The sequence below is a fragment of the Marmota marmota genome, unplaced genomic scaffold (genome assembly GCF_001458135.2).
Source record: "Marmota marmota marmota unplaced genomic scaffold, marMar, whole genome shotgun sequence".
NCBI lineage: Eukaryota > Metazoa > Chordata > Mammalia > Rodentia > Sciuridae > Marmota > Marmota marmota.
This window is the reverse complement of record NW_026000153.1, coordinates 22,219,474-22,231,902: the sequence shown is the minus strand read 5'-3', so window position 1 is coordinate 22,231,902 and position 12,429 is coordinate 22,219,474. Positions and strand designations below refer to the sequence as shown.

The following is a 12,429-nucleotide window of genomic DNA, read 5'->3' as shown; positions in this document are numbered from 1 at the left end:
CTGCCTTCCTCAAGACAAGGCCTTTCAAGGGTCTGTGAGGCTTCTTTCAGGACCCACTTCAAACTCTCACCACTCTTGGATAAAGGAAGGGGCTTCATTTTTCAGATTAGCTTGTTGATGTAAATCCCAGTCCCTGTTTTCCTTCCCTGTTGTGGTAACTGTGTGTGCTCACTGAAGTAGAGGTCTCCAAATTCTCTGTGTGTCTTAAACTTTACAAATGAACTATGAATTATGGCTGGTGCCTTAGAGAGAAGGGACAGGTGAGCAGCTGACATGTGGCCTGTGCTTTGACTCCCAGGGCATCTTCAGTGACTGCCACTCTCCCTGGCTCCCTTGTGGTCCTGTGTATCAGTGCACCTGCCAACAGGCATGGCCCCTGCTCATTCATTCCAAGGCAGAAAGAGGGCAGAGCTGCTCACTGAATACCTGGCCAAGAGGCAGCAGCTCAACTGAATGCTGACTGTTCATGTCAGCCGATGCATTGGTTTGGATCAGGGAGAAGCATTTTAGTTTTCTGTATAATGAAATTCTGTGGAGGGCTTTGAACTGGAACTTACTCACCCCTGTTCCCCAATCAGAAGCTAGCATACAGTAAGGAGGAAGATGAGCCAGGGCAGTTCTGCTTATATCCATCCATTTTCTATTGCAATAATAGAAAATATTCAGGAATGTTGAAACTGGGTAGTTTAAAAAAGGAAAGAGATTTAGTTTGGCTCATGGTTCTGGAGGCTGAAAGTCTAAGATCATGGAGGCAGCATTTCCTGAACCTCTGGTGAGGGCCTCATGCTATTTCAACTCATGGTGGAAGGCAGAAGTGCAAGTGGGCATATGCAGAAGGGAAAGCAAGAGAAAGCTGAGGAAGCAGACGTCAATTCTTTAGCACCCCCCTCTTCACGATGATGTTAACTTAACAGGCCAATCATCTTTGGCCACAGGAGTCCCTGGTTTTTCCTGAAGTAAGAGAGCTTCAGACAAAGCCTGAACATTGCCCCTTTGGCTCTGATTTCATCCACATTCCAAAGTCCCTTGTTAGCCTTTGCTCCAGCCACAGGGATACAAGCCAACAGGGAGTGCCAGAGTTGTCAAAGGCATATTTATATCTAGTCATTTTTCTTCACCTGAGGGGAGATGGCCACAGAGAAGACCCCAAGCCCTTCCCTAGCAGTGTAGAATGTTGGGACACAGGTGAAGCTGTACTCTAAGCTCATGGCAAATCATCCATTCTCTCAGCAGCCCCTTTTGAATACCCTTTCAACAATCTGGGGCAGAACAGTTATTTGGATTCCATAATACACGGTCCCCTTACTATGTTACCTGGAGGACCTCTGGGCTTCCTTTTCTCTGACTGTGCTGGGCTTTGATGTCCAATCTGCTATCCAAATCCCCACTGAGGCCAGAGAAGGTACTTCAAGGCCCCCTAGACACCAAGTTTAAATCTGCAACAGGGTGAATGGAGCATTCCTCCTCCGACTGAGGGTGGCAAAGCTGGGCTGTGCTCTGGCAACTTGTTCATTCTCCATGTTGGCACTGAGGCAAGTGCGTCTTTGGGTGGTTCACTGTCTACTCCTTCTGAATTGGAGTAAAGGACATTTGCTTTTAAATGGACCCAGCACAGGTCACATGTGCAAGTTGATCATAAATTCAACCTCTACATGTCAGCAACCACCAGTGTGTAAGTAGATCATATATCACCCTATAGTCACCGCTAACCTGCATGCCTTTGGTGTCTTGCAGCCTGCAACGTGTGGTACTTGAACTCCGTGGAGATGGAGTCCCTCACTGGCCATCAGGCAGTTCAGAAGGCCCTGAGCATGACCCTGGTTCAGGAGCCACCCCCAGTGTCCACAGTAGTGCACTTCAAAGTGTCTGCCCAGGGCATCACCCTGACGGACAATCAGAGGAAGTGAGTACTGTGGGGGGAGAGTGGGAATGTCTAGGGATGGGGCTGCTGATCCCAGCTGGGAATGTAACCTCCCCCCTTGCTCCTTTCTGGTGTGAATGGTCATCCAGATAAAACCTAGTGTTCCTTGAGGTTATTGGTAATCCAACCTCTCCCTAGGCTATTGCCTGCCATTAAATAGGTCTTTAAATAGGTCTCAGGAACCTCACATAAATCATTAGTACCTGTCCTGAAAGTTGCATACTTAGGAATTAGTAAATTTAAAGAAGAAAGATATTTGGTGCTATGAATATTACCTATGAAACATTTGCAAATACAACAATTTTTTTACTACATTGCTTTAAAGATACTCTGAGGCTATGAACAGAATCCCCTGATTCTGGTGGTCATCTGGTTTCAGATGAGAGTATGATCTTGATACATATTGTTTGCTTTGGTGGAGTTGAAAGGACTCTGGTCCAGGTTGTTACTGTTGCTAGTTAACACTGGAGCACATGTTTACTTCTCCAGGACCAGCAGGGAGTAGTCACAGGCTGGTCCTCCCACTGACCCTCCTTGAGATCTCTTACCCAAGGAGCCTTTGACCTCAGGATCAACAATATGTCAGATACAATTAACAAGGAGTTAGTTAAGAAATCAGCATTGTATGACTGAGTAGGAAGGCAGGTTATCAACTAAAAACACGAGATGGCAGGACTCCTTTCAACAGACACATGTACCCACAGGACACCATGTAGACCAGCTCAAGCCCTCTGCCTATGATGCTGTCCTGGCAGGCCCCCACCCCCTGTAGTGCCTGCTCCAGGACCTGTCCCTCAAGCTGGTTGATTTCTTCAGCTGCCCAAACTTCTTGGGAAATTGAAGATGGAAAAATTTCTTCCTATATCAAAGAACCTACCTCAGAATTGAGCCACTCAAATAAAAAAATAGCACTGGGCAAGTACCCTGCAGGACTCAGCTCTTGAGAGATGAGCCAGTGCTCTTAAGATCTCTTACCATATTGGGCGCCATCTTGAGAGGATGTGGACTGCTCTCACCATGCCTTCCCTCTTTACCAATGAGGAGACCAACGCTTGGAGATAGTTATGGTTTGCCCACAATCAGAAGAGGCTGGTGAGACCCAAGGTGATTTCCTGTGTCTATCTCACACCCCTCTAGTTCCTTAAGACTCCTTGATTAGATCCCCATTTCCATCAGCTGACAGTTTGACCTTATATGGTACTGCTGTTGGCTACTTCTGAGAATCATTCTGTTCACCTTACTATCCTCTGTTGATTGTTAATGTGCATACACTTCATTCCTCTTTCCAAATGACAAGTCTATCAATAGGTTTACCTCTCTATGATGTTCACATATGGGCAAATGGGAAAGTCTACCCAGCACAACACCCATCACCCTAAACCCCAGTAATGGGATCGGTTCTCTCTCTCCCACATGTCCACAGGCTCTTCTTCCGGAGGCATTACCCTGTGAACACAGTGATTTTCTGTGCCTTGGACCCACAAGACAGGAAGTAAGATATTTGCATTTTTATTAAGCAAGATGTGAACTTCATTTCACCATTTAATTTTAAAAATTAATGCAATTCTTTTCTCTTTAATTCATAAGGTGGATCAAAGATGGCCCTTCTTCCAAGTAAGTTGCCAGCATTTTCTTCCATTCTTTTTGTATTTGTAGTTGTTGAATTCTGTTCCACTTTCCAAAGAGGATTCCTCATGAGAAAATAACACAGTCATGTCAATGGGATCATTTGCTTTAAAAAGAAAAAAAAAAATAAAACAGGAAGAAAGGAAAAGTGTGGTCCTTATGGAGTAAAGGCTGGGTGCTGTTCACTGCCCTGCGCCCCTGGCTGACTATTCTGGGATATATGCAGCCATATGCATTGCGCAGGCTCTTCAGCCATTTGAGGACAGGAGTGTTGCAGAGTAGAGCTGAGGTCCTCTGAGCTAGAAGGCAGAGCTTTATGCTCAGCATACCAAAGGCCAGGGAGGAGTCTTCATCTCCCTATTGTTGGGCAGGGGCTTATCCAAGCCCAGCATTACCTCAGAGGGACCACATCCTAACCTCCCACTCAGAGATGTAACAGCAACTCCCAGGTTGGCTTCCTCTGTGTAGTCTAAATTGAATGACCACAATTGTCTGACAATGGTCCTCTTTCCCTAAGATTCCTATTTCAGGTTCCTCATTAGTCTAGGGAGCTGATCAGTGATTTGGGCCTTTTCCAACCCCCTAGAGGGAGTGTATTCTGGGCAAACTCTGCCCTCCGACTGGCAGGTTAGCATGGGGCTTTCATCTGCTTGGAATTTTCGACTCCATCGGGGTTACTTGAGTGTCCTTGGCCAGTCCCTTCTGCGGTATGGAAACTGCTAAGTGGAAACAAAAAGTCCTTCATTTTTCCAAGAAAGAGAAGAAAGATCTTTGCCAGAGATTTAGATTTGGTGAATGGTTGTTATTGTGTTAAGTTTAGGACTCCTAAAAGCCTATTAAGATAATGGCTTCAATTCTTAGAAAAATAATTAGATGTGTGTTCTTTTTAAACAGCTTCCTGAACTGGGCATAGTTTGCAACCCGGGCTTGCGGGCTTGCGAGGCCTGAGAAGAGTTCTTGGAATATTTCCCCTCTGACCTGAGCCAGTGCAGGGGTGGGGGAGTCCAAGTCAGGGAAAGGCCTGGGGGCAGCTGGCATCATCTCAGGAGTCCCTGAGGCCCTGCTTCTCCTCTTGGGGTCTCCAGTCCTGCATGTTCAACTGAAGCTCAGGAATCTGCCTGGACATTGCCTGGAGGATTCCAGCCTTAAATGGGGAAGTCACTGTGGAATAAGTTGAGCCTCATCTTTGATTTAGGGCAAGGGGCTGTCACTCCCCTTTGGTCAACTCCAGCTCCTCCCTTTAGAGCAGAACTCCTTCATTTTACCTGCAGATCCATAAGTTTTACAGGTGAAAGTGTGTGGACAGGCATCTGGCCAGTGCCAAACATATGGTAGCTTTTCCATACGTTGCCACTAGCAGCCAGAGAAAGTGGAGGGTGGAGGCTTATCCACTTGCTTGTCCTCTGCAGGAGGCCAGAGGGCTGCTCTCACTTGGACTTTCCTTTTGCAGAGTCTTTGGCTTTGTGGCCCGGAAGCAGGGCAGTGCCACAGACAATGTATGCCACCTGTTTGCCGAGCACGACCCTGAGCAACCCGCCAGCGCCATCGTCAACTTTGTGTCAAAGGTCATGATTGGCTCCCCAAAGAAGATCTGAGATCCCTCCTAACCCAGACCCACTGGATGCCTCTCACAACCTTCAAGACAGCAGTGGGGTCAGGTGGGGCCCCCAGTTTGTACCAAACTGATAATCGTGGCATTTTAGGCCCAGGAGGGGAAAGAGATCTGCCAACTTTACCAAACAAGAACAAACAACGTCACCATGCATTGGCCTTCCCTGAGAGTAACTTCTCGTCCTACACATCTCTGTAACCGGGTACTTTTTGGGTGGAAAGAACTGGGCACAAGGCATGCCTACTGAGGGTCCAGAAGGTTCCCAGCATACCAGCATCTGTGAGAATGAGAAACACCCAGCTCGCTTGGCAGGAAGCTGAGTGATCACAGCACCCCGCCATTGTCAGAAGCACCCCTGCCCATGAATGCCCAAGGCCAGTGGTCTCCCTCACCATGGTCTTCCCACCACAGAGATGTTGACAAAACCCAGGAGGGAATGAATGTTTGATGAAGGTTCGCGTAGGTCAGATCCTTCCGGAACACGGCGGGGATGTGAAGGAGGCGAAGGAGGTGCGGGCTGTGAGGATGAGGGTGGTGAGGACCTTTTGGCATTGTGGAGAAGCAGGGGATGTCAGACCCCACCCGTATTGTGGTGACGACTCTACACTCTCGCTTACATATGGCGAGCAGGCCGGGGAGGACCCTGAAGGGAGAAATGAGAAAACAGAAATGAAAATGCCATTTCTATGTAATTTATATTTTACTTATGCCAAATTATTTATATAACAGTTTGCCATTGCTATACTGTACCAGTGTCAAATGCTGCAGCCGGCCAAGCTGTGACTCATCCTCCTGTAAGACACACACCACAGGCCCCTCGCCCCTGAAGTAGAAGGTGAGCTGTGGACTCAGGGTGATGCCCTGAAGTCCCCCACATGTGGTGCTGCCAAAAGGTTGTTTTGCCTCATGCAGCCTTCACCTGTGCTTCCTGGGGGATGTGTCTTCCGATGGAGGATGAGCTCCTTTTTGATGGGGAAAGTCCAGGGTGGGGGTGGGATGGGGGTGGGAAACATTGGGGTCAATCTCAACATTCCCTATGTGGGCTTGATAGGGGGTCACCTTCAGGCCTGGGCTTCACTGTTGTCAACTCTTAGGATACTGCTCCTGGCAGCACCTTTGGATTCTTGGTGGATTCCTATGTGGCATGGCATGTGGGAACAGAAAGGAGAGAAAGCATGAATGCTAGTGCCTAGAGGCTGTTTTGGATGCCACTTAGCTGCATCCTCTTAGCCACCTAATCAGTTGTGACATTCCATGCTTAGATGTGTATTCCAGGGCAGTCAGCGACCAGAGGTTTGGAGAATGCCGATGACCCTGGCACTTCCCCAAAGCAAAAGATGGAGCTAGGCCACTTGGAGACAGCCTCCATCTGCCTTCCTCAGAATCCGGTGTGCCCTGCAGACACTCCAGTCATTTGCATTGTGTCACATTCTGAAATTCCCGTTCTTTTGCTTTTAAAAGTTCAGTCCTAGCTGGTAGGCCACACAGATACCACAGGCTACAGTTGTTAAACTGGGGTTTGGAAATGTGAATGGTGGATTCTCTGTTTTAAAGCGATGGGTAGAGGATGATGTAGCTACACGCAGAGTTGGAACCACCTGAATCATGATGGGCATCATTGTGTGTGTGTGTGTGTGTGTGTGAGAGAGAGAGAGAGCGCACAAGTAGACCCCTCCACTTTTAGCTCCTATCGATGCACCACACACAAGTGCCTCTTTTCTGTGCCAAATGTTTGCCTTGGTCTTCAGAGACCTCCTTTCCAGATGGCTATTAGAGATGATGTGCCAATGTTACCTGGAGGCTCTAGTGTCTTCAGTGGAGAGTTCCAATGTTTCATCTTTGCATCCACTGCAGGAATCTGGGGAGCTAAGGTTTGTGCTGTCCTAAAGAAGTTCCGTATCCTATGGTGGTTTATCCCCAGGTGTGACCAAAAAGGACAGAGGGAGATTAGAAATCAGAGCAGGACATTGTGCACTATTCAGAAGCATAACTTGTGGGTGAATCACAAAGATACTGGGGCCTCCTGCGAAGGTCCTCCTGGAGCACATTTAAGAAACCTTGCAAATCTTCTTTTTGAACTGACTGACCAGGTGTGCTTTTCACTCAAGATAAATGTGCTCAAGGGCATCAAGGAATTTGCTTCAAGCAAAGAGCTCCCTTGGAGGAACCACATGAAGCCAGTTTCCAATCTCCTATGAGATGGTGCAACAGGTTTCTTTCTTCCTCATATGTGTTAAACAATGAAACGAGTCCCCATTCTCCCAGGCTGTACCGGGCACCCAGAAACACTAGACAAGGAGTATTCTCCAGTCATTTTGTTCCTGGGGCTCCAGTTGGGCACAGGCATACGGTCTTGGGAGTAAGTGCGGTGGGTTCACAATAGCGATGCCCAATACTTAGGATAACCAGGATCTTTAACCTACTCATTAAACAAGGTATTGTATTCCTCCAGTGTTAAGCTATAACCGTGTTAAAAGTCACACTGCATTTATCCTCAGTGTCAAAGACCTTGTAACGTCTCCTATCCGCCTTACCTGTTAGTGCATATTTTTACTTTTCTGATATTGTAAAAAATATATATCCAGTATGTAAAAATGTTCTATAAATCCTTTGTATAGTCATTTTCTCTGCTCTTTAAATATCATCTCTATTCAGAGTATAATAAAAATTATGAACTTGGTAAGCCTTTGTGAGACAGGCATTTTGTGTGCCCCACAGTGTATGTTGTGTGTATGTATGTGCATGCGTACGTACATGAGTGTGTGTATATATGATATATGTGTGTGGGGGGTCTATCTCGGCATGTGTGTGCCTGTGTTTTTGTGGATTGATGGATTTAATTATAAGTGCACTTATGTTTTATTTTCAAGAATATATTTTAAGATCACTGCCCAAATACCTTCAAAAATTATATTTAAAGATCAAAGAAATTAATTACAACATGCAGTGTTGATGATAGGTACTGATATGTGCTGATGTTGCTATAAGTTCCTCACACACACTTGTGTGTGTTGCAGGAGTATGCCTTGGAGTGGACAGTCCCCTGACAGTGCCTACTTAGTGTCTGAATACTGAAAGTTGAAAGAGGTAGATACAGCCCAGACCTCAAGACTTCCTGCAGGGTTCTCCCCTCTCCAATCCTATGGAGGCTCCTCCCTCTCTGGGGAGAGAGGGTCATTATCAGTCCTGCTAGCTCTCTGCCCTCTCTGGCTACCCTTTCCCTCCTGCATCAAGGGACAGGACGCAGCTCTGCCCAGTAGCAGATGTGTTGGGCTCAGTTTGGTCATGGACAGATAATGATTTCAATTGGCTGCCACTCTCTCCAGCTTCATATTTCCTATCTTCATGTTTAGCTCAGAAGAATTTGACTCTTCATTGTGATGAGACACAGGAGATCATTTCATTGTCACTGCACTTGGATCAGGAAGGTGGGCTTGAAATGGTCCCAGTACTCAGAGCAGAAGGGACAGAAAACAGTGGCAGGTTAAATTTTGCCCAACAGGAGGCTCCTGATGGGTCCCTAAAGCCAGTAACTGCCTAGATCTGGAGCAGCGTCCTTGCAAGGCATGAGGTGGGTAGGGCATGGGTTTGGCAATCTACAGAATGTGATTTCTAAAAACAGTCAATATTCATCACAATGGCCAGACTCATAGGGCACACACAAATCCCTAAGTCCACACAGGGGACTATTGGACCCAGCAGCTATGAGGCCTCAGCAGGACAGGGCACTGCCACATGCAGGGGGAGTGATGGGTTCATCTCCGATCACCTGGACCCAAGCCTCATCATCATTCTTGTTGCATAATGCTTACTATGGATCCTCCTGCTAGGGAATGTCGGATCTGCACCTTGGTCATGGCTTCTGTGCCCCATCCTAGAGGTTTGTGTGGCCTCTGAGGAGGTAGGATGAGATGCCCAATGGCCTTGGGGGAATCACATTAACCAGAGCAGGGGTCTGGGCAAGTACTAGAAAGGGACATTTCGTGACACAGAAATTGGTCTAACAAGAAAAATGGATGAATCACAAATGACATTAAAATTTCTGAGAAACCAGAGGCTATAGTGACACATGAACAGGGGCAATAGACAGGGAAAAGTGTTGTCACCAAAAGTCTGTCACCAACCAAGTTGACTGAAATGGGGAGAGGGCAGCAAATGGGATCCCACCAGAACAATTGATCTAAGTCTCCATTTCCATTCCACAGACTCTAAGGTAGCTGAGGGAAGCCGAGGGAGATCCTATCACAGCAAGCACTTGACCCCACCAGGGACAGGCAGGAGATTCCCCATAACAAATTCTGTGCCACGGAAACCTCTTCCAAGCTGTGTGTCTGAAACTCCCCTACCCCACTGACACCCTTTCTGTCCCGCAGGCTGCCCCAGCTGGGAGCCCAAAGGATACCAGATTAACTGAGCACATCCACAGCTCTGAAAAGCTCCGATGATTGAACTGTCATTGGGACCATATCATACAAAGCAGTCTAAACATAACTAGGACAACCACTTTCTAAAACTAAAAGATTCAAGTACGACAGAGTGTCTCCTTATGAAATAGGTAAAATGTCTAGGATGCCATTGAAAATTACCCATTATCAAAAAAAAGAAAGAAAGAAATGTACAGCATAAATTATAGATAATTGATACCAACATCAAGACAAATCTAATTCTGAATTTAACTGGCAAGGACTTTAAAATAGCTATCATAAAAATGCGTCAACAAATAGATACAAATTCTCTTGAAAATAAAAAAAAAGAAAATCACAGGGGGAAAATGTAGAAGCTATGAAGAACAGAATGGAAATAACAGAACTAATAAATATAATAATAGAAATTAAAAATCTAACTGGATGTGTTCAGTAACAGAGTATAGGATCAGTGAACTGAATCAATAGAATCCACTCAATTTGTACAACAGAAAAAAATTGACTTTCAAAAAATGAATAGCCACAGGGACTTGTAAGATGGTAACAAAAGAGCCAACATTCATATTTTTGGAGTGCTAGAGGAGAAAAGAAGAAGATAGCTGCTAAAAAGCATTTGAGGAAATAATAGCTAAACATATTCTAAATTTGGCAAAAGACACATCTATAGATTCAAGAAGCCAAGTAAACGGCAAACAAGATCAATAACAAACAAACAAAAAAATTCATTACAAGAAACATATTGAACTTCTGAAAGCAGAATACAAAGAATGAATCTTGAAAGCAGCCAGAGAGAAATGATGGATCACATATTGGAGCACACCATCTTGAATGGCAATGGGTTTCTCCTGTCACACTGCAGAAAGGCCTTTCTTTTTCTCTTTTCTTTTTTTCTGTACTGGAGATTACACTCAGAGGCACTTACCACTGAGCTACATCTACAGCTCTTTTGTTTTATATCAGAACAGGGTCTTGCTAAGTTGCTGACGCTGATCTTGAACTTGCTCTCTTCCTGCCTCAACCTTTTAAATTGCTGGGATTACAGGCATGTGTCACTGCACGCAGCTGGCCTGAAGTTTTTAAAAGACTGAAAGAAAAGAAACATCAACTGTGAATTCTGTATTTACTGAAACTATCAATAATGGGAAAATATGGACTGGGGTTGTGGCTCAGCAGTAGAGCATTTGCCTAGCATGTGCGAGGCCCTGGGTTCAAATCTCAGCTCCACATAAAAATAAATTAAAAAAAAAAAAAAAAGGTACTGTGTCCAACTACAACTAAAAAATAAATATTTTTAAAAATGGGAAAATACATTCTCAGGTGAAGAAATAAAAAGAAAGAATTGCTATCAAACCTACATTTAGATTGACAATAATGTTCTTAAGACAAATTATATGGTTTAAAGAGAGAGAGAGAGACAGAACCCTGAAGCACCAGGACATAAGAAAGAACAATGCTGAGCTGATGGGAATACAATCACTGTGGCTTGGATAAGAGGTGTCCCTCAAAAAGCCCATGTGATAGACAATGAAGGGGTGTTCAGATGTGAAGTGATTAGATTATGAGACCTGTAACCTAATCAGTGGACTAATCCATTTGAATGGATTACTGGGTGGTCACTGTGGGAAGATGGGGAATAACTGGAAGAAGAAGGTCATGGGGGTTTGCCCTTAGGGATTATACGTTGTCTCTGGTTCCTTGTTCTTTTACCCCTGGCTTTCAGGAGCTGAATAACTCCCCTCCACCCTACATTTCCTCCATGATGTTCTTCCTCACCTCAAGCCCAGATCCGTGGAGTTGACCAACTAAGGACTGAACCTTTGAAACCATGAGTTCAAAATAAAATTTTCTTCCTCTAAATTGTTCTTCTCAGGTATTTTGGCCACAGTGAAGAAAAGCTGAATAATACAACAATAGACTTCTTCTTTCCTCACAGGTTTTGAGATCTATATTTGATGACTGAAAGAGGAAATGACATCATCTGATACTCAAGACAATGATATTTGCTAGTGGGAAGGATAAAGGAACCTAAAAGGAAGTGAAATTTCCACATGTCAACCCAAGTAATAAAATGTTGACACCAATAGACAGTGACAAATCACATAACAAAAGATATATTCATTGCACTATATAAATCAAGATGGGGTCCTCAAAAATATTCTAAATGTTCTTGTCTACTCCAGGAACATGAAAGAATAGAAACAGAAAAACAAGAATGAAACAAAAAAATCAAAAAATGACAGACTTTAGCACTAAGTTATCAATAATTACCCTAAATGTAAATGGTCAAACTACATCAATGAATTGAGATTGGCAGAGTGGGGTAGAAGTGACCCAATTAGATGCAGTTTTCAAGAAAATTTAAATTTATTGAAACAGGTTGAAAATAAAAGCTATAACACAAATGGGACCATTAATCAAAAAAAAGCAGAAGTCATTTATACTAGATAACTAGACGTTAGAGCAAGGAATATTACTGGAGTCAGAGTCAATGAGTGATATTATACAATGAAATAAAGGTCAATCCACTAGAAAGACATAAAGGTCCTGAATGTGTGCTCATCCAACAACAGAGCCTTAACAAATAAATTAAAATCTGATAGAGTTAAAAGGAGAAATAGACAAATCCACATTATAGTTAGGGAGTTCAGATTCTTCTCTCACCAACTAACAGAAAGAAGGATGCTATGGCTTGAATGTTTGTGCTCCCCCAAAATTCATGTGTTGAAACATACTTCACAATCTGATGGTGTTAAAGAGGTGAGGGCTTTGGGAAGCCAATAGGTCATAAAGATGGAGCCCTCATGACTGGGATTAGTGCCCTTATTAAATAAGCCCAAGCAAGCATC

General features: G+C 44.5%; 1 protein-coding gene across 7 annotated transcripts in view; it reads left to right on the top strand.

Annotated features, from left to right (window-relative positions):
- Positions 1-7,842, top strand: part of Tns3 (tensin 3) — a 266,521-nt gene extending 258,679 nt beyond the window's left edge. For all 7 annotated transcript variants that reach the window (XM_048786578.1, XM_015490306.2, XM_048786577.1 and 4 more), the window contains 4 exons: positions 1,735-1,903; positions 3,345-3,413; positions 3,509-3,535; positions 4,998-7,842. In XM_048786578.1, the coding sequence (XP_048642535.1) occupies positions 1,735-1,903; positions 3,345-3,413; positions 3,509-3,535; positions 4,998-5,142 (410 nt within the window). In that variant the 3' untranslated portion in view covers positions 5,143-7,842. The remainder of the gene's footprint in view (positions 1-1,734; positions 1,904-3,344; positions 3,414-3,508; positions 3,536-4,997) is intronic.
- The last annotated feature ends 4,587 nt before the right edge of the window (positions 7,843-12,429 follow it).